Source organism: Meleagris gallopavo, chromosome 26, assembly GCF_905368555.1.
Source record: "Meleagris gallopavo chromosome 26, MGAL_WU_HG_1.1, whole genome shotgun sequence".
NCBI lineage: Eukaryota > Metazoa > Chordata > Aves > Galliformes > Phasianidae > Meleagris > Meleagris gallopavo.
In genome coordinates this window covers 956,696-978,125 of record NC_139429.1, presented here as the reverse complement: position 1 = coordinate 978,125, position 21,430 = coordinate 956,696, and the positions used below count along the sequence as shown (strand labels likewise).

General features: G+C 50.8%; 1 protein-coding gene across 5 annotated transcripts in view; it reads left to right on the top strand.

Annotated features, from left to right (window-relative positions):
- ETS1 (ETS proto-oncogene 1, transcription factor) overlaps positions 1-21,430 on the top strand; it is a 69,884-nt gene that overhangs the window by 10,680 nt on the left and 37,774 nt on the right. Inside the window, exon 1 of one of the 5 annotated variants that reach the window (XM_010723580.4) lies at positions 15,344-15,480. The exons of the other annotated variants lie outside the window; for them this stretch is intronic. Within the exon in view, the coding sequence (XP_010721882.1) occupies positions 15,399-15,480 (82 nt within the window). The 5' untranslated portion in view covers positions 15,344-15,398. Of the gene's footprint in view, positions 1-15,343; positions 15,481-21,430 lie in introns of those variants that run through there. 5 annotated transcript variants of the gene reach the window in all.

Sequence of the window (21,430 nt, the reverse complement as noted above, 5' to 3'; positions counted from 1 at the left end):
ATCCAGTCTGTGGCTGATATTATCTGGACACATTATCTCTCAGCCCACAAAAAAGGGTTTGTTAGCATGGGGGCAGTGTATCTCCCTAATGCAGCCCTGCATCCAACTCTCTGGTGCTCGATGGACATCTTGTCTTGGTCCTACAGGCTGGGCCACAGCAGTGTCTTCCTGGATTTGGCAGGAAAGCAAAGCCTTTGGAGCTGAAACAAAGCACTGCAGCACATTGCATTGCCCCACACCACGTGGAGATGCCCTCGCTTTGTACCCACCCTCCTAACTCTGGCTGTGATCCTTCTCCAAGCTCTGCTCTCAGCTTGGAGTGCATTGCAGGCAGAAATCATGTGGAGACCTCCTGCATCCATCACAAACTCTCTCTGCTTTTCCCCATCTTGTCCTCCTATGCCACAAGACCTGCTCTTTACTCTTCTGGGTCCTGGTGGAGATCCCCAGAGGGAAGCTCTTTCTGTGAGCGTTTTCTGGGCTGTCTTCCAGACCCATGCGTGGAGGAAGGGAGCCTGGGGAGGGGGAAGGTGAAAGCTGACCAGGCTCAGCCCGATGGCTTCTCCAGCTGCAGCACATTTTCCAAGTGAAGCTTAGGGGAAAAAAAAAATCTGCATTTTTTCATGTCCTTTTATCCTATTTTTAACTGTGGCCTCCTTCCTTTTCTCAGCCTCCTCCAACACTTCCCCCCCCCTCCCCTGTGCTGCTGCCTCCCCCGCACGCTCTCTGCAGAGATGAATGGGCGTCTCTTCGCAGGGCACGCACATCTGCTTGCGGCTGTGAGACCCTGCAGGACTTCTCAGGCAGCTCACAGCCCGGCTGTCCTCTCTCCCTAATAAATGAGGAGTGGGCAAGGGAGGACGTAGAAGAAGGTGAAGGGAAACAGCAGTGGGTGGAAAAAGTGGTGAGCCACTACTGAGAGGGACGAGGAGGCAGATACTATTTGTTTCAACGTTCAATAAAAGGCACAAACAAAATCCTTTGTGCAGATGCCTCTGCCCGACCCATTGCCACTCATTCCTCCAAACTCACAGCTCACCCCGATTCTCATCTGATGTCCCACTGCATCTCTGCAAAGGGATGAATGAGGCCTTTCTGCGGGGCTCTGTTGTCATCCCCCAGCCGGCGTGGCGATGCTGCCTCTCATAAGCCTTGGGGTCTGGCGCTGTTTATAGCCTGGCTAGAATGAGTTTCTTTGACCCTTTTTCTTCCTGGCAGTCTTTGGGTGTTTCATTGACTGCAGTTCAAGTCATGTCACACCTACTATAAATGGGCACTCTGGGTTTGTTGGAGGGCAGACACAATTTTCTCCACCAATGGCACTTACTTCAGCCTAGAGGCAGAGAAAAGATCCCTCTATGTCTTGTGAATGAATTGTAAAGCCGTGGGCTGCCTGTGTCTATGTCTCCTGGCACTTCTGCAAAGGCACTCTGTAGGATGCTGAACTGCTACTGGTTTGCTCTCCAGATTAGTGGGAAGTAATTGGTATCTGATTTGTGCAGATCTTTGTTCTGCAGGTGAGGAAAGCATGTGCAGGTGACCCTGTGATACCTAGCTTTGCTCCCTCTACATCCCCTGTTGTAACCTGCTGCAAGTCAAGACTTGGGGAGGTTTATTTGCACTGAAGCAAGGGAATGACAAAAATCCAGGCTTTCACTTTTTTATTTGTTTCCTGCCTGACCCTGGAAAAATCCCTGTCTTGCCTCACAGAGACAAAGCCCAAGGGAGATCCCTTCACTTTGGGTTGTCACCAGAGAATGAGCACTGAGCTCTTTTCCCACTTGAGCTGCAGACTTGTGTCAGCTGGAGATCAGCTGCTGTGGGGATGAACTGTGGTCTGAACAGGGGATGGTGCTGGGTGAAAACTGGAAGAGTGTTATACTTTTTGGGGGGAGTGATACCTACAAATTTGTGGGGGGCCACCTTCTGAAAGGGGATTTAGAGCTCAGCTCAGAGGGAAAACTCGAGATGCTCTTAAAACACCGCACCAGAAACATCAGAAATGTGAGCAGTAGTACTGGTGTCTTTGGTGTGTAGGGAAGGGTTCACTTGATGTAGAGTCCAAGAGGAAAGGAATGGGGTGATGCACTGTTCCTCAGTGTCCTGATGGTGACTGTGAATGTTTTGCATCGAGTTGATCTAGGAGTAGAACAGGTCCCTCTGTAGAAATGGAGTGAACCACTGAGTGCACCCATTTGTTTATTCAGAGGATAATGCTGTCCTGTGACACTCTGCTCTTTCTTGAGCAAGGCCACACAAAGCACAGATGCCTCGTTGTGCTTTCCCAACCTTGTTTGCCTACAGAAGCGTGCTGGGACCCATGAGTGCTTTCTTCTGGGGGCACTGAGCAGCTGAGAAACCTCTCCAGGGACTTTGGGTTGCACGTGGCCAGTCCTTCCCACTGCAGTGCCCTCAGAGGGTTCTGTGCTGGTAAGGAACTGGGAGGGCAGCACGAAGCCAGCTTCTATTTGTGGCTGGGCAATGCAGTGTGGATCTGTGCAGGACAGGCAGAAGGGGATGTGGAGAACATGGGGGGCTGGGGCTCTGCAAACAGCCTGTTTCTTTCAGCTCCTGGCAGCGCGAAGCACCTCTCTCTCCCTCCAGATGTTCACTGTGTTTATGGCTGCTGAAGCAAGAGACTGAACTCTCATTAATACGTTTCTCTCTCCCTCTCTTGCACTGCAGCCAGAAGTCTCAGCTCAGAGGTTGCAGCTGGAAAGGAGCTGAGGGTGAGGGGTGGGAGAGAGAAGGGAGGTGTATGCAAGCCTCCCATCCCATTCAACTCCCCCTCTCCACTTTCCTCCCCCCGAATCCTCCCAAAATACACATGCCCTGAAAAAAGAAAAACACTAGCAGATTTTTTATTTCAGAAAGTAAACACTTAGGCCATGGGGGTCTGGAGGTTATGGGAAAAGAGGAAACCATTGGGCTAATCAGGCTGGGACACACTTCCCCTGCTGAAATAAACCAGAAATCATTGCATTACAGGGTGCTGCCGTGGTTAACCCTGGTGCTGCCAACACAGCTGAGCTGAGGAGCTCAGAGCCTGCCCACGTGCTTTTCCCCTCATTCCCTGGTTTATGGCCAGAGCCAAGTGCTGATGCAGAAGGGAAGCCAACGCTCTGCAGGGGCCCTTTGGCATGCTGGCCCTTTGGGAATGAGTTGTTGGGAATTTTTAGTAGGAAATTAAGTGGGCTTTTTTTTTTCCTTATGGTTTATGAGCCATCCTATAGAATTTCATAGCTATTCTTGCCTGAGAACTCTGTTGCAGACATCTACAGAAAGAAAATCTTTCTCTGCTTGGATCAGCAAGATTTGGGGGCAATATCTGCAGACCTTTGAAAGTTTTTTCAGAGGGCTTTTAATTCTTGTTAGAATTGTGTTAGGTGTATAATTGTAAGATTACCATTGACTTGGTTGCAGACCCTTTGGACTGGAATCCTTCCTACTTTTACTCCTGTATTTGTTGTACACAGCATATGGGATCTGTGTGTGGAATGGGGGACCGTTGGTGCTCCTTTAAGACAAAGAATAGCTATCACCCAGGTGTGAGTGAACTCACAGCCCTTTGTACCAGCTTTACAAAGATATCCAGTTACTCTCTCTAAGCCTTGCCTTGGACTTGCCTTGTCTTCTATTAGTTGCCCACTATAAAAGGATACTTGCTATCTGGTCTCACATGTCTTAAGACTGCTGCAGTTACTTGGGTTTCAGAAAGGCTGGATCTTTAAGCATGAATGTTTATCACTGTGAGTCTGTTTCATCCTTGCTGTGATTGCTGACCCCTTTGTATACTGCCAGGCACAGATCTGCAGTGAAGCCCAGATGGGTTTTACACCCAGTTCCTTGGCTTCCTTGGGAATCTCATTCTTAGCAAGATACTCATAGCTGAATTTCAGCACCTTGTGTGTGTGTTCTCCTTGCAAGCCTTCCCTCTGCTAGCAGTTACCCCAAAGAGACACAGCTGAAAGGAAAAACCAACACTGAGAACTTTGTAGTCAGGGTAAAGTGATCTTTCCAGTGATGCTGCTGAAGAAGGCTTTACCTCATCTGTTACAGTGTAAGTGTTGGTGGTGAAAGGTGCCATCACCGGTTCCTTGAGCCATCAACCAGGCTCTTGCAGTGTTCCACCAGAAGGAAAATCCCCAGATAGCGATGATAGGGGAGCACTGCAGACCTGCTGTGTCCCACCCCGCTATCTCAAGAATGCATTTGAACAGGAGCTGTTCCTGCAGCCTCTGGAGGCTGAAGCTTCAGATGGCAATCAAGCTGTATGGAGATAGTCCCACAGGGCAAATTTCAGAATTTTTGGTGCTGGTGTTCAGCTCAGATAAGCCTGGAGAGCTTAGATACTTTATCTGAGCCTTATCTGAGCTATTTGCATCACTACGCTCTGAGAAACCATGCTGTCAGACACTTGGGGAGGGGAGCGAGATGTCTGAGGATGGCCCGTCTGTCTGTCTTGGTATTTCAAGCAGACAGACACCTTCAGGAGGACTGAAATATCCTGTGCCACATGCAGCTCAGAGAGCTTGTATGCAGGTTGGTAGATGGGGAGCAGGAAGGAGAAAGACCATGCTTGGAGCCACGTGGTAGGAAGGATGGGATTAGGTCCAATATTCCCCAAAAGTCCTATAAGAGATGGCATCCCTTAGCATGTCTGACTGAGGTCATTGGGTCTAACAGCTGAGGTTTGGAAGACCTTGACTATACAACTTAAGAAAGTCTTCAGACATCCAAAGTGTGCTGATTTCCACCAGAGCGATGTCTAAACCATTTACAAGGCTGTCTGTAGTCGCTGTGTGGCAATTTCTCATGTTGGAGATGCAGATGATTAATTAATTGCACATTTTATGGCAATACTTAATTCATCGAGGTCAGGCAAGTAGCAGGAAGTCTCTGGAGAACAGCATTGTACAAGAGCTCAATATTGCTTTAAAAAACCCAACACAGCAAAAAGCCATCTTAACCAATCCCAAGCCATTGGTGTGACTGTCTCCTTACAGCTATGTATAGCCTGCCGAACACGTGCTGGAGTTTACACAGCCCTCCGGATGGGCCTCCCCCTGTGGGGTTTTGTATCAATAGGCTTTGAAACTGTTGCAGTGGGTCAATTGTTGGCTATTTCACAATGAATTAAATACAAGCTGCCTCCGGCAGCAGGCAGGGCCAACGAGGCTGTGTGTGAACCTTGGGAAGAGGGTTTCTCCTCACTGAATGGAATAGACGCAGAATGGAATAGTGAGAGGCTTGCTGGCTTCCCAATGGCTTGCAGGAGGTGTAGGGAAAGCCTGGGGTGGAATCTGCATATGGGCTCGTTCTTGATGCTGGGAGATTCCCTGTCGGCACTGGTCAACCCTTAGAGAGCTGTGTCTGAGAGCTGTGGTCTCTTCATCTCACAGAGGCAGGGCTCCTCTTCTGGGACTTCTCCTTCTTCCACCATACGCTGCAAGGGCAGGTGAGGATTCCAGACCAGGATCCAACCTTAAATCTGAAGCTAACTGCAGCCTGACTGGAAAGGGGCTGCCTCTGCCCTGCTATGTGGGAATGCTGCCATTGATTTCAGCGAGAGTATTGGATACGTGCACTGAAAAGCCATATAATAAAGATCGACAGTTCATGACATGACTTCCCTTCCTGGAAAGGGAAACGAGGCCGCTGACATGGCATATGTTGTGTGAGCAGCAGTACATGGCAAAAACACTTCTAGTTATTTGTGCTTTCCGTAGCACGAGTGCAATGGAGCAGAATAAATTGCTCCACCAAAGTGGAGACGTGATTTTAGGAAGTAGTGGCCCAAACTACTTCTTATCGGTGAAGGTTTTTCAGGAGACTGAAATGTTTTTCTCTCCAGTTCGTATGATTCACTCTCCATATCCCAAGTTCACGAGGTGCAGAGGGCACTCATTTTGGCCAGACTGATGTCAGTGTTGAGGTAAAATAGGAAAAAAAGAAGGATTTGCCCCAAGGGAGCTTGCTCATGGAAAACTTCTAATTTAGTCAGTTCCAGGCATCTTGTGGAAGAGCCTGTGCTTGGGGCATTTCAGCCTACTTCTGCAGGCTAAAGGGGCATGAATAAGTATGGAAAGTAGTGATAGAAATAAAACTGGCATCTTAGTCCTGCCCTGGTCCAGTTCTTCACCATGCTGTGAGCCTGGGGTACCTGTGTGCTGTGAGACATCTCCAGGGACAACAAAATCTTCTCTTCCCTGCTTTACATCTGCCCAGCCCTACCAGACCAGATGCTCCCTTTGTCTAGCAGCTCCTGTTGTGTTTCTATCCAGGCAAACAGCTACTACATGAAAGTAGTAGCAGCTTCCATTGCTTCACAGTAATCAAAGTGACAAGATAACGAGGCAGCCTGGTAGCCTGCTTTGCCTTACTCTTGTGTTGAATTCCAAGCTAGGTGTCAGCTCAATCCCTACCTAGATGAAATACTGCTTTTTGACTTTCTTCTATTCATTTGTAACTGCAAAAAGTGATGGATTGTTCTGCAGAAATCATCAATATTTTGTCAAAGCAAAAACCAAACATTTCCAGGCAAAGCTCAGCTTTTTCTGCTGCTGCCTGTGTTGGTGCAAAAACAAATCTCCGTGGGAAATGCCAACATAGAAAGAAAATGGGGAAATACGTTGAGCTGTTCTGCAGAATGCTTCCTTTGCTCTCAGATTCAGACCTGAGGGGCTGCAGGGCTGAGGGTGGTTGAACCCAAGAGGTCAACCTGGATCACTCCTAGGAATTACTTAGCAAAACGGTTCAATCAGCTCTGTTGGCATACGGAAGCATCCCAGTTTGAGCCATAAAGTTTCTGCAAAGGGATTCTTGTGCTCTCCTTTCCATCTGTCAGGTTGTAATGCTTCATCCAAGCTATAGCTTCATCTGAGCTACAGCTTCAAGCCATAGAAACTGCTGTTTTTAGGATTCATCAATCTGCTCCTGTCTCGTTGCACATCACCCTATCTTCCTTTCCCCCACATTTACACCTAGTAAGGCTCTCTGTCTGTCTCTGTGTTTGGTGTAGCAGATCCTTCCATAACCATCAGTCCTCTGACATCCTTCCCTGGGGCCTTGCAGGCTGCAGTTAGCAGCAGACGGTGGCAGGAAGACTTTCCCCTCCTCACCCACCTGAGACAAAATGGTTTTCGTGGGGCTCTCCCACACCTGCCAAGTGCATCTTGACGCTCCCCTCCCCGGTGCTGCACTTCCTCACTTCATTAGCACTGGAGATGTTTATAAATGGAAGAGATAATATTTTTCATTTCTAGTTTGGGTTTCCAGGGCAGCCACTTTCTACAGCACTTAGGAAGTTTAGAGAAGACGAGGTTATATAAACGATTTTTTCCCCCCTGGGTTCTTATTAATCAAGTGGCTTGCAGAGCCATTCCTGTCCCCTTGGGATAAAGGGCACTAGCTGGGTGAGGGGAGGCAGGCAGTTAACACAGAAGCTTTTTGGGGGGGGCTTTTGCCCTTTTCTGTACATCTGTGATGAGTGAAGCAGTCAGACCTGCCTGTTTGGGTTTGAAAGTGTGACTGGAAGGCTGTGTGTTGTACTCGTAGGTTACACATAAGCTGTGCTTTGGGCTTCACTCTGGGACTTGCCCCTGGTAGGCCTTCAAGCAAGTCATGTAGCATCTTTGAATGACAATTTACCTGGCTCTGTTCATGTAGCCTTGTAAAATTTGATTATTTGATGAAAAATGTTTGCACTGCCTGAGCATAGGGGGAATATAGTTCTGACAGCAACGAGTTTCTCCCTGTGCTTTTTACAATAAAACTCTATGGATGTGCACACACACATACGAGCTAATTAATATATTTCCTGGCAAGCTCTGATGCACTTCTAAGGCTTCCCAGCACTTTCCCACCCAGGCTCCAGCGGAGGCTCCTGCCCAGCATTGCTGTGAGCAGCAAGGGCAGCTCGTGGGCTTGGAAAACAGGAGCGAGCTTCAAGTCAGCTCCTCTTGTTCCCATCAGAACAAAACCAAGATCTGTCTCCTCCTCCGTGCCCTTCCTCCCACTGCCTCCCCATGACCAGAGCTGAGGCTGGGGGTCTTTCTGTTTTCCTTGGGTGGAACTAGCTCTGGCTGGAGCAGCAGGTCCAGCTGTTGCAGTCCTGGAGCCGAAGGTCCACAGGAAATCAGCTCATTAGTCTTCTGACCCACATTCCAGTTTTCCAGCCATGTTCTCGGTGTGAAAATAATGATTTAAATAGCCAAGGGTGGAAAATAATGATTTAAAGGAGGTAAAGGTAATATTTGCAACTATTGCTGACTGTAGACTTGGCAGAGGGATGTTGTATTTCTTCCGGGTCTGGGGAGCGTGTGGGAAGCGGTGAGGGGAAGGTGTTGAACATCTGGAGTGATTTAGCAGTTTTGTGCCGTTGTGTGAGGCTGTGTGCTCATGGTGCTGCAAACCTAGCTGCCCCTGAAGAACTGGGATGGAGAGATGAGGAGAGAAGCTGCTTGCTGGAGCAGGTGCAGTTGGGCTTTGCAAAGAGCAGCGTTAACCCCATGGACTCAAGCTGACATCACGAGGACAAGGGATGGGTGCTGATGGCCCTGCTTCCCTTGAACACCAAGGGAACTTCATTCAGCTCCTGGGATGTTTGATGGTGATGCCTGAGTGATTTTTTTTCTGAGTAATCAGAATGAATTTTCAGACTTGGGGGAAACTCCAAGCGCCGTGTTACAACACAGAAGCATCTTTTGTTTCATCTCAATGTTGCTAAAACATGGATTGTGCTCCCCAGCTAAAAATACAAATGCGTTTCAGCTCATCTGCACCTGAGCCCTACCCCTGCCACAGGAGCCTCCTTGGAGAGCTGAACTGAGTGCAAAGAGGGTTTGTTGAGAGGTTATTTTTGATGTTTTTGTTTAAATGTACTTGAGCAGTACAAAAACGAAAAGCTGAAGCTCAGGTTGAGCAACACATGATTTTTCCTGCTTGCTTTCTTTTTGCTATGTTAGCCCAATGAAGAACGTGTGGAAAAAGAAAATGGTTTGCTTTAACATAGAACGTATTTAGAAAAAATATTTATGTCTCCTTTTTTTTTTTTTCCTCTGGCTACCAGCAAGCCAGAAAAAACACAAATAAATCAGCTATTTGCACAACTTGTGCTGCAAGCAGGGGGCAAGTATGGAGGGAAAGAGCCGGTTAGTGGGCCGAACCCCCTCTATCTCTCCATCTCCATTCAACAGCTTTCAGGAGATAATTAAAAAACCGAAATAACTGGTGATGATGATAGCTACATAATGAGTGACGATGCTCGGAGTCGCAGGCTCCTACCGACCAGCTGTCTCTTGCCCATTTACACCAGTGAGGATTTAGGGCTGAGGCGAGCTAATCAGGAGACCCTCATGGGGAGAGAGGCGTGTTATTTAATTAGCTTCACAATGGACTGACTGGGAGGCACGTGGTGGCTCTAATAGAAGGAGATAGATGTCCTTTTAGCTGGGCTAATTGTTAGGAAATAGCAGAGCCTTTGTTCAACCCCAGCATGTGGCCTGTGATCTCGCAGAGCCCAGGGGCTGCCCGCTTATAATTTTAGACAGATCTATTCAAGCCTGCTCTGTAGCGCGGGGCAGAACAAGACGGGCATTGTTGTAGAGCCAGGATCGCTGTCCAAGAAAACCACCCGAAAAACCCAAACACGTGTAGAGCGGAATATTTCTCTGTCGTTCATTCACTATCAGGCCCGGCTGCCAAGTTGAGACAATTGGGAGCGAGGAGGTTTCCAACGCACGGCGAGGGTTTTCCTCTTTGAAACACTCATATGGGAGAATCCTTCACCCAAGAAGCGTCCCTGCCAGCGCCGTATCTGGGTGGGCAGCTCCAGGGTTTGATTGCTGGGAGCTCCATCCCATAATTCCCCATAAACATGTGCTGCAAGCATGGTGTACATAGGCAAATTGTGCCCATCTCTGAGTGATCTCTAGAGATTTTGCATAAGCACCTGTTGTGATTGAGGTGGGACGTTTGTTTGGGTTGCAGAGACCCTGTCTATCGTGGACATGGTGTCTGTAAGTCCCAGAATCCTGCACACCAGGAGATGGGAATCCTGGTCTGCCCTGAGTTGTCTCCTCCAATCTCTCCATGGTTTGACCCTGTCATGGTCCCTTTGTGAAGTGAGAAAGCATCCTTCCGTTAAACAAGGGAGATGGAGGCACAGAAGTTTGTAAGAGGTCATGTGGAAATATTGACCAGGAATTAAACTCCCATCTCCTGAGCCTCTCTGTCCTGGCCACAGAGTTAACCTGAGGGTCACTGCACTCCAGTGTTTGACTCCCCTGTGCTGACCACTTCCAACCATCTGTGTGCAGGCGTGTTTTCCTGGTGGCTGCCATTTCTCAGGCTCTGAATTTGTACCCTGGGGGTTGGCGCTGCATGGCTGGTCCTTGAGAGGTGCTTTTGAGGCTCCTGGCACCTCCATGAAAACAAAATGCAGCTGTTGCTTGATATTTCTTGAAGTTTTGGCTTTTGTTGTTGTTTCTGAAACATTGAATGAACACAGAAATGTTGGTGAATAGCATCCAGCTGTCCAGATTGGCTTCACTGGGGAATTAGTGATAATCCCATTGCTTTTCCTTTGTGATACCTCACCTGTTTCCCAGGGATGGGGATTTCAGGGACCAGCCAAAATGGGTTCAGTAACCTCTGCTGCTGGAGATCAGTGAATATGAAGTGATCAGAGATTTGTTCCTTAAGTCTCAGCCATTTACTTCTGTTGTGGAGGAGACTGCCTGAGCTCTGACCGAAGACGAGAGGTCCAACAAATGAGGTTTGATGTGCTTTAGTCGTGCGTGCTGGGGGTAACTGTGAGTATCACGAGTTAAACAGCAAAAACATCAGGTCCCGTTTACCAAAAACTCAGTGCTGTCACTTGGGGAGGAAAGGGAAAATGTACAGAGAGCAAACAGCACTGCAGAACAGCTTACGAGGATTTTCCATCCAGCCAGCTCTTCCAGCAAGGCAACGAGTGAGTGACAGCACCCCCACCAACGAAATTCAAGGCAGAATTACATCGCTCCAGCTCACATCAGCTAATCAGGTTATGAAGCAGCATGGGATCGCTGGCAAGCCAATAGCAGGAGACACTCGAAGATGCTCAAGCAGCTTGTGAGAGCGCTGATTGAGGTACCCAGGGTGCGCTGACCAGCGCTGTGCTGTGGGGCTCTGCGCTGGGTTCCTGCCGCCGCGCTGGCCACAAAGATGCTTTTGTGAGCCATCTCCGCTGGGAAGCTAATGAGAGCAGGAGCCGAGGAGGCTCGGAGGCGGCTTCCTCCACTCGCACCCGGAGGGCAATCAGAGGACGTTATTGTGGCAGCGTCTGGGCTGCTCTGGGCTGAGCTGAGGACTGAATTCTGCAGCTCTGCGGCACGAACAGAAAGTTGCTTTTAGGGCAGGTGGTGCGGAGGACGGGAACCCTGCGTGACTCTGGGCTTGGAGCAGCCATGGGACCCCGGGGGCTGCAGCCATCTGGGCCACAGAGCAGCCAGCGTTTCATGATGGTCACCGTCTCCTGCCCACACACATGAGATGTGAGAGCCTTCCCAGCCAGCATTGCAGGGCACACAACACGTGCTGGTTAACGGGCTCTATTTGCGTGCCGGCTGCTTAGCCAACAGGGGGAGGCTGCTGTCATCAGGACTACTAACCCAGCCTCTCTTTACCAGCATATAGCAACTCGCTCAAATGCTTCCCAGCTATTATGGCGATTGAAAGAATTTCTCATATAATTTTAAATTCCAGGAAAGGTATCTCCCTGGGGAAAAGTCATGGCAGCTGCTTGCTCCTTCCTCTCATTGCAGTGGGCCACCTCCACGCCCAGAGCCACCTCCCTGCTCTTTCCTTTCTTGGAGTGGTGGCTGCTGCTCTTTCCAACAATGACCCTTTGCCGTAAGTCCTTTCATGTCTCCGTTTCTCCCTGGAATTGCATAACACTTTTTTCTTTCTTCCTCTTTGCTCCCGATTTTTGTCTCCTGCCCTCTGGTTATTGTTTGCCTGACAAAGCATCAAACCGAGGCTCTGACCGCTCGAAGTCATTAAAAATCCCATGGTAGTTTTGGGGAAGGCTCCAATTTGGCTAATTACATTCTGCCATAAATATCCCCCTGCAGTTTTAATTGGTTATGGTGTTCTTCATTTCCTGTCCATAACAGCTGGGTGGTGTGGCTCTGCGTTCTTACGTAGCCGCTGTGTTCACCCCAAAGCTGGCAGTGTTTTGGGGCTAGGAAAGCACCTTTGCTCACCCAGCAGTAGAGGCTCCCAGGGCAGCAGCAAGGAGGTGGGCAAACCCAAGGAGCCTTCCCAGACACAACATCTGGAGGAGAGCCCACAGCTGCCAGTTTGCAAAGACTCAGCAGGAGTGGATCTGGCCCTGCTAATGGAAAGGGCCGGCCCCAGCTCGGGAGAGCTTGTGTCCACACTGCAGAAGGTCTCTGGTGTCCTCATACCTTTCCTCAACTCTAAATGAATAATAATTATTATTCATTTAAACCAAGGTTAGTCAGCATCCCTGGAACAATGTGGCATTATTGCCTGTCCTTTCTTTGTTCCAAACTGTTGAAAAACAATCGGGCTGCATTGTGGAGGGAGGGCAGATGGTTATCTCCGATCGACAGCAAAATCTTTTGACTGTATTAATGGCAGGAGTGCTGTTGTCCACAGCCCAGCATCCTCCCTCAACAGGGGAGAAGATGAACAGATATTAATGTTGAAGAGCAACAGAATGGAAAAGGAGGGTGAGTCTTGGATGTTGAAGAGGAAAGATTTTTCTGAAGCCTGTAAGCAGCAAATAGGAACCAGTTGCTGAGGCAAAGTCATGTTTGGCAGGTCTTGGACTCCAAATGGTCACATCCCAGCTGAAGAAACTAATCAATGGATTCCTTCCATGCCTTCTGTGAACACTGAGCTATTGAGCGGCTCAGCTGGAGTTCAGAGCCAGGGCTTTCATGTTGCAGGCTCTGAAGTGAACACAAATTAAGGCAGTCGCTAGGATGGAGTCGAGTTTGAAGGAGAGATTCAGCTGCCCTGGGAGGAAATTTCTGTCCACAGCCTCTCTCTTCTTTTCTCCCACCTTCCTTCTGCTTTGAGGTTTGTTGCCCCAGTGCTGGGGTCCTGGAAGCACTCCTCATTGTCCTGCAAATCAAAACAGGAGTTTGTGGGTGCTCAGAGCCCCCCACAGCCATGCAACACCAAGCTGTGGCTTCATGTCATCAGCTCTGCAGGATCAGCACTGAGACGGCATGCCAAGAGTGTGTGCATCTTCTCTGATAAAAATCACACAAGCTGCAAGAACAATCTTTATTAGAGCCTTTGTACTGGTCCAGAAGAGAGGGAGCCTCAATACAGGTGCGCTGGACTTCAGCCAGTCTGTAATGCTCGCAGGAGAGGCCAAGCCAAATGTACCAGCCCACGGGAGCAGGGCTAAAGCCCAGACACCTGAGAGGCAGCTGATGCCTTCTCTGCTCAGCTTTTTCATCCCAGCAGCAGCTCCTCTGCTGCATCCAGGAGCATCCCCGCTCGTGGGAGCCTTCTGCATGGTGTCAGCAGCTCGTCCCCATCAGCTCTCACTTACGCACAGCACCACGGCCTCGCTGCGTGCCTGCTCTTTCAGCCTGGGGATTGTGGTTTGCTGCAGGAGGCTGCACTCAGCCTGAGCACCGCGGGTTCTCAAGCACTAGAGGGGGAACAGTGGGGCCATAGGGGCCGCAGGTGCTTTCTGATGGCTTCACCTTGGCCAGGAGGCTGCAGCCAGCTGTGGGGCTGCTCCCCCCACAGAAGCACACATGCGCTCTCCCAGCCTCTCCCTGCTGCCCACTGTGCATTGCAGCCAGCCTTTCTTTGGCTCCTCTCTACTGTTTCTTCCTTCAATCATTACTATCCATTGTATAAGGGGATAAACACACCAAGGCAGGACAGGTACAAGTCTTTCATCCTGTGCAGGGGGGTGCAATAAGGACCAAGTTTTATTCTTGCAGCCACCCTCTCAGATATGTGTGGTTTGTTGCAAATGAGGGTGCTCAGCTCTCGTGCCCTGCCTGCAGCACCCAGCACTGCTCAGAGCTTGAAAAAGCATGCAGAAATCAGGAGGTTGACTGGGTGCTGCATCTTCTCTGGTCACAGGGTGCTGGTGAATCACCAGTATAGGTTTTCTGTAAAAGTGAGGAATTGAACTTGTAAGTGGAGAGTGAACTGGAAATACAAATGTGAGGCACCCAGGCTGAGCTTTCAGGCACATCTCACTGCCTGCCGTGCTTTGCTGGTGTTCAAACAGCCTGAGCTGTCTGCCTCGGTTAAACAGCTGTTGTGTGAGCGAGCATCAAGCTCTGCAATTCTGGCCCCGGCACCTCACAGCTTCTTTTATTTCCACAGACATTTCTTCTATAAATACACCTTGGGTGAATGAGATAGGCAGTGCTGAAGCAGCTAGAAACACTTCTGAGCTCTAACATTTGCATCTGCAGCTGAAGCACGCTGGGGGTTCCTGTTGTACATGTGTGTGTGTGCCCTGCTTTTCATCCTGGGGTGAGCAGCCCCAAACTCACCCCTCGCCCCATTGCAGCCCCGGGGCCCAGCTTTGCTGCGTCCCTGCCAGCGTGTCACCAACTGCTGAGACTTTCTGAGATAGAGAACCACAAAAGCTGGTTGCTAATTTTTTTTTTTTTTTACACTTGTACCGGTAAATTGACATCTGTGAGTCATAATCTCCTTTCTGCTCTGCCGTTTGTGGTCTGAAGTTCTTGCTACCCAAATATAATAAAACGTATTTTATGTGAAAACCGATATTCTTCTGTTAAGCTCACAACATGCTGGCACAGTACTCACCTTGCATCTTTCTATCCGTTCCCAAACCCGTTTGCACTCCCACCTGCACAAATCCCACCTGAACTAGCCCTCTTTGCTGGCACACGAGCGTGCCGCACACCCCGGGCTGGCACTCAGCGCGTCGCGATCACCCGTGGGCAGCCAGGGCTCCGCGCTGCGCGCATCTCAGGGCATCGATAGGGAGAAAATAACGCCTCGAGATCTTTTTCCCCGCGTGGAAACGGGACGCGCGGTGCCGCAACGCGCAGCTCAAAGCCCCCCGAGGCGGCTCCGGCTCCGCTCCCCGCAGCGCCGGGCCCGGGGCCGCCTCCGGGGCGGGGGCATTCGGGTCCCTCCCCGCCGCTGTCACTGCCGCCCCAGCGCCCTCCCCTCGGCTCAGCCCGGCCGGGCGGCGGCGGCGGCGGGGGGGGCGAGGCGGAGCGGAGCGGCAGAGAAGGAGCGCGGAAGGAGAAGGGAGAGAGCGAGGAAGGAAGGAGGAGGAAGAGGAGGAGGAAGGCGCTCGGCCGCCGCTGCCCCGGCGCAGCAGCCGCCCCCCAGCTCTCGTTCCCGGTCTTCTCGCTCCGGCCTCAGCCATGAAGGCGGCGGTGGACCTGAAGCCCACCCTGACTATCATTAAGACGGAGAAGGTGGACATCGATCTCTTCCCGTCCCCCGGTGAGCCGCCCGAGTCGCGGGGAATCCCTTCTCGCTTCCTCGAGGGTGGCGGTTTGGGGGTGTACGCGGTCTCTGGGGGGTCCTGTGGGAAGGGCGAGGTGCGGGGGGGCCGCCCCCGGCTCTGCCCGGCGGGGCAAAGGCGAAGTTGGCTTCGGAGCTCTCTGAAGACTTCCCCTGCCCGCCCTGCACGGCGACCGCCGCACCCCGCGCTCCTCTCGCCGCCGGCAGCGCTGCGGGGCGGCACGGGGCGGGATGCGAGCCGTGGGATCGGGGCAGCTCCCGGCCGCGAGTGGGCGAGGCGGGGCCGCAGCTCGGGCCGTGGGGCGGATCCCCCCCTCCCCGTGGCCCTGCGTGGTCCGAGCGCGGCCGGGATCGGGAGCGGGAGCGAGGCGGCCCGGCACCGCCTCTGCATCGGGAGAGCCCGCGACTCTGCTTTCCTTAGTTTTTTTTTTTCCTCCCTGAAGAAATGCGGGGAGGACGGGTGCTGGAGCTCTCCGGGCACGGAGCAGCGTGTCACCGTGCTAGGCGCGCTTTTTCTTTTCGCTTTTTTGTTTAATTCTCCTAGCGCTAAGTTTTGGTGCCGGCTGTACAGAGCTGGTAGTTGAGCGTTTTCCGTAAGGAGCGCTGGTCTCACAACGCTGCCGAGCCGGGCGCTACTGGTGCAGAGGCTGCAGGGACACAGTAATGCCTTCTGGTTACAAGGGAGGGTTAAGCGCAGTCCCATTGCTTCCTTTCTCCCCAAAATATTCCCGCTGTGCCGAAGAGGATGTTGCTGGATTGTGTGCACCGAGGGAAATCGAATCAGAGCTGTGTGTTTCTTTGCTATTCCACAAGTTTCTGGGAATCCCAGGCGGGGGCTCTGCACCGCCAGGTGATGGGATTTGGGATGTGGGTGGGAACCAATTGGTACTCAGCGCTCCCAATCAAGGAGGGTGTCTGTGTGGGAGTCTGTCCCCCTTGTCTGCAGGGAGCCTGGTGTGTGGGGAGACCTGTGTGATCCACGGAGGACCCAGTTAGCGGTCACAGCTGTTTTAGTGCTCCTAGCGAGGCTGAGCCTGGCTTTGTTGTGTGGGCTCTGAAGGGCTTCCAGTTGCGATGGGGATGCTGAGAACAATTTCCAAAGCACTTAAGCAGGTTAACTGAGAGGCGTCGGTGGAGCTGAGGATCTGTTTGTGCCCATTTCCTACAGCTCTGATTAAAAGAACATTTACCCAAGGCTTGTCTGTACATTTCATGTCACGACTGCCGTCTTGTTGCTTGCAGAGGAAGCAGATGGGATGGGAAAGAACACCTGGTTCATGGGCACGGGGCTGGGAGGGTTTGTTTGTCTTCCAATCAGACCAAATATCTGTTTAAATTTAAACATCTCCTGGAATGGGTGGCAGCAGGTACTGAGGTGTCTTTGTAGTTCAGGTGTTTGAGCAGCGGATCAATGGAGCTGCCTTTTGCCTCAAGTGAGGACGTGTTGTTTCGTGCTGCCTTCAGTTCATTTTCTTTAAAATGCTCTATTAAAGCTCTTTTGCAGCTTATGTCAGCAAGCAATTTTTAGCGTTGACCCAAAGTTTAAACTTTGGCAGGAAGAGCGCTGAGAAACACAAACCAAAAAGGTAAAAAAGAGCTGACTCCCTGTCGGCTTCAGCTGCAGTCGCTTCTGTTTTGGTGGCTGTGCTAACACTGAGCCAGAAAGGTCAATGTTGTCAATTAGCTGGCTTAACCTCATTTCCCCTGCAACTTTTTAGAGAACGCTGAAGCTTTCTTGTGTGCTTGGGACTGATGATGAGAGAGGGAGTACAGATGCTGCTGCCTTCTGTTTCAGGCATCCAGCGATGCCCCAAATAGGGAACACCACGCTTTCTCTGCTCCAGTCTATTTCAGACTGCTGCTGAGGTCCTGCTTGCTCAGCCCTCGGTATCTTCTTGTGGAACCTGCCATCAAATGTGGCTCCTTGCCCTTTGAAATGGGTATAGCCTGGTTGAATTGAGCCACTCATCCCTTTATGTGCTAGCAAGGCAGTAAAGCGGGTTTGCTCTACAGTGTCCTTAGGGTTAATCTTATGCAGAGAGAGCCGTTGCAGGCACAGGTTTTCAGTTGTGCAAAGTATTTCATGTGCCAGGTGCTCGGTGCCCTGTAAAGCTGCAGAGATGCATTGGCTGTGTGCAGCTTTCCCCTTTTTCCCCAAAACAAAAGCCTGCTCTGAGCCACACGTGCAGCAGCCTCGGAGTGCAAAAGTGGGATGGGATTTGCAGCGTGTCCAAAGGGTTTAAAAATAACTCGAAAGGGATGTGAAGTTCTACAGGGTGTCCAAAGCCAAATTCCCTGCTCTTTTCAGCCAGAACTTCTGAGGGTGATGAGGTCAGGAGCCAAAGTACCCCATAGTGGTCTTCTCCTTTCGTATGCAAGCTGTGGGAGGGGAGGCGGTGTTCATTGTAATGCTATGAAAAAGTGTATAATAACGTAGTTTTAGTTGCAGATATATATCCGATCCACCAATGGGTTAGCAGACTTAATTTACCAGCCTTATTATCATGGATATTTCGGAGCTCATCCACTGAGGGAAGAACCCAAACCAGGTACAAATCAGCCCTACTGGGAACTGAACTTTGCAACTGGTAAACGCTGCCCTCTGCAAATCCTCTGCTTCCTCCAGGTCTGCAGAGCTCTGTTTGGTCTCTGTGGTTGCAGTTTAAAGCAGCACTGCAGCCCTTGCTGGAAGTTGGCAGTGTGTCATTGGGACTCCCAGTGCTGAGAGATAACTGCATTTCTTGCTAAGGATGCTGCAGACCGGCTGCCCCGGGGCTTCCCGCAGGGCAGGGTGTGATGTGCAGGCAGAGGTGCTGAGCTTTGCATCCACTCTCCTCTTTCATCTTTCCCCTCTGGGTCCATCTCAGTGGTGGGCATCCTTCTGCCCAGCACAGAAATAGGAGTGGGCTGTAAAATCCCAACAGGGCCCATCCGTTTAGGCTTTTCTCATATGTACCCTAGGGCCAGCTGGGAGACAGGCACATATTTCCACTGGCCTGTGTGTGGGTGGCATCCCGGGGGTGGTGTTTGATCTGGCAAGAGCCCTTCCCTCTGTTTAGTGTTTGGGATCAGCGAGGTTTCTCCTGCTGCGACTGCTGCAGGGAAGCAGACAGCTTCTGCACAGTGTGTTGGGGCGTAGGATCTGCCCGCAGCACGCAGCTTCCCCTTCCCAGAGCCAGGGTTATCTCCTCTTGTCCTTTGCTTTCACTTTTAGTGCACACAAGTGAGGGAGCTCGTATTTGAGCAAATCTGTCGGGTGTGTTCCCTCCTGTGCTGTGCCTTGCTGCAGGGAAAGGGCAAAGTGCTTTACAAGCCTGAGTGTTTTTTTGTCACAGCCTTCCGATGAGATCCTGGAGAGCACAAGTTTCCAAACACACATCGTTAATTCCCACACGGTTTTAATGTATGTGTGCAGCAGCATCCCGCCCAAGGGAGTCAGTCTGGGAGCTGGTAGGAATAGAAAGGAGCTCACTTGGGGACGGCTCTTCTGCAAAGTGGGTTTGATGGGTTACTTCTGCACAGCACTCGCACGGGGCTGGTCCTTGCGGCGGGGTCAGCTGCTGTTCTGGACGTCTCGGTGATCTCAGGGCAGCGGAGAATGCTGGCCGGCATCTTCCTGATTGCTTTTGCTTCTGCACCGACAGCAAAGGTGAGAGCTCCTCTTTGGCAGTGGGTTGTTCTGTGCGGGCACAAATCATCAGCCGACAGCGAGGCTCGATAAATGAGGGCTTCGGGCTCCTGCAGTATTTTCAATGCTGATTGCCGCTGTAAGAGGTGAGAATTTCCGTTGAAAAAGAGCAATTATCTTTCTATGCACTTCCAAAATGCCCATCGCTGTGGTATCCAGCTAGGATGGGGGGATGATAGTTTCGTAGCAGGGAGGGGGCTGGCTGCACCTGGCTGTCACCAGCTTGTTCAGTGTCAACTTGTGTCTGCGTGAGGAACAAAGCCGTGAAAAGAGCTGGAAAGAGGGCAACCCTTCCTTCACGGCCTCCTTTGGAGATAAACACCCTGAAGTGCATCCCTGGATAAAGTGTTTTTAACTTTGATACAGAGAGCAGAATTTCCAAGAAAGAGGAGCAGAGCCCCATTCCTTCCGCGTTTTCATCACGCCGTCCACAAAGCATGTAACAACTGTGCAATTACAGCATAGTTACACGAAGTGGCCTCTAATTTGCCATGTAATTATGGTGTGCTATGCTTTGATGAGCCTTATAAAATGAAGGGATAACATAGTCTCATGCAGGAATAAGCTCCAAAGGGAGCTGACGGGCAAGCGGTCTGCTGTCCTGAATCCATGATGGATTGCTGGCAGGCAGTGCCTGTGCTCTCTGGTGGGATCCTGGCATGCTGGATTTTACCAGGATGATGGCTCTGGGGACTTCTATGCGGACTGATCCATCACGTGGCTTAGGTGGGGAAGCATCAGGTCCAGGTTTAGGGTTCAAAGGTGCTGCTTTCCCTGCCTGGGGCCGGAATTCTGGGTGGGTGTGAAAGAGAGCTGGGAAAGAAAGTGCATGGCAGCCTCTGAGCTCTGCAGACTCAGATCTCCCATTTACCTCTAGCAGCCCAAACCCTGCAGTTAGACCTCGAGATGGCAGTTGGATGCTGGGGGTAAGATGGAAGGGCGGTATTTTGGTCAGAGCAGCTCCATCTCTGGCACCTGAAGAGCATGCAGATGTAAGAGCAGACTGTAGGGATGTAAATGTGCAGGGATGCCGTGCTGAGTGACTGTTTGCAGTGTGGTGGGATCTGGGGGAAGGAAAAAAAACAAACTGATGTGGATTTGTCCTAGACAATTAAAGGGATTCTTTTCCTTTATGCACCACCAGCTGGCACTTGCATGGGCACATGAGCTGCCTGGAGGCAGCGAATTGCATGACTTTGAGAGGCAAGTGTTACTGCTATCCTTGGAATGAATGGAAAGCATGAAACTGCTGGCATCTCACATTCAGCTCGGGGAAAGACCTGTGCTGGGTAGGAAGGTGCCAGGGGGCAAACTGACACAACGAAATCAGGGACAATCTGCTTTGGTTGAGCTGAGAGCAAGAGTGCCCATTCTTTGCACTGTGGAGTTGGGGATCCCAGCAGATATTCCCCCAGTCCAGTTGCTGGCTGTGAGCTCAGGGCTGCTTTGCAGCTTGTCCAAATCAGCACAGCTCCTCTGAAGGCAAGGATGCTCTGATCCAGGAGAAAGCCTCATTGCTGCAGAAGCCAGTGGGACAGATCTGTAGCTGATATAAATGGTACAGCTGTCCCACAGCCAAAAATTGGCCCTGCATCCTTTATTTATTTTTTAACCCACGACATAGTTATACATCTGAGCTCTTTTGTTCCTCCTCCGTGACCAAGCTGCTCACTGCCTTGTGTTTCTTTTTTTCCCCTTCATTGTGTAGTTTATAATCTCCCAACTAGATACAGAAAGAAAATTTGTTTGCAGTGCTGGCCAAGAGGCTCTGGTTACACTGGCATCAGGCCATGCTTACATCTCCAGTCAAAATACTGCTGGTTTAACAATAAATATTTATTGATTCTCCTACAAGCTTCTACATTTTTCCCAGGTGCAGTGGAATTTGGGAGCGGGGGCACTCGAGCCTTGAGGAGGCTTTCGTTTTAGCTGAAGTGGCTGTATTGGGTTTGCGTGGAATTTGCTCCTCCTGATGACAAAATTGGAAGATGGCTGCAGAGATAGCAGCCCTGCTGTGGGCTGGGTGCCTTGCAGGCTGCCTCTGTGTCCCTGGTCTGTAGTTGTTCTCTGTCTGGACCCCAGTTTTCAGGATCTGTGCCTGTGGCTGCTTCAGGCTCTGGTGGTAATTATGGGAAAATGTGCAAATCTGCAAGACACTTTATCTGCATGAATATCTCCTTGAATCAGGGAGCGGCTGCTGTCCAGAGGGGATACGTGGTTCAATGTTGGGTCCAGAGAGAT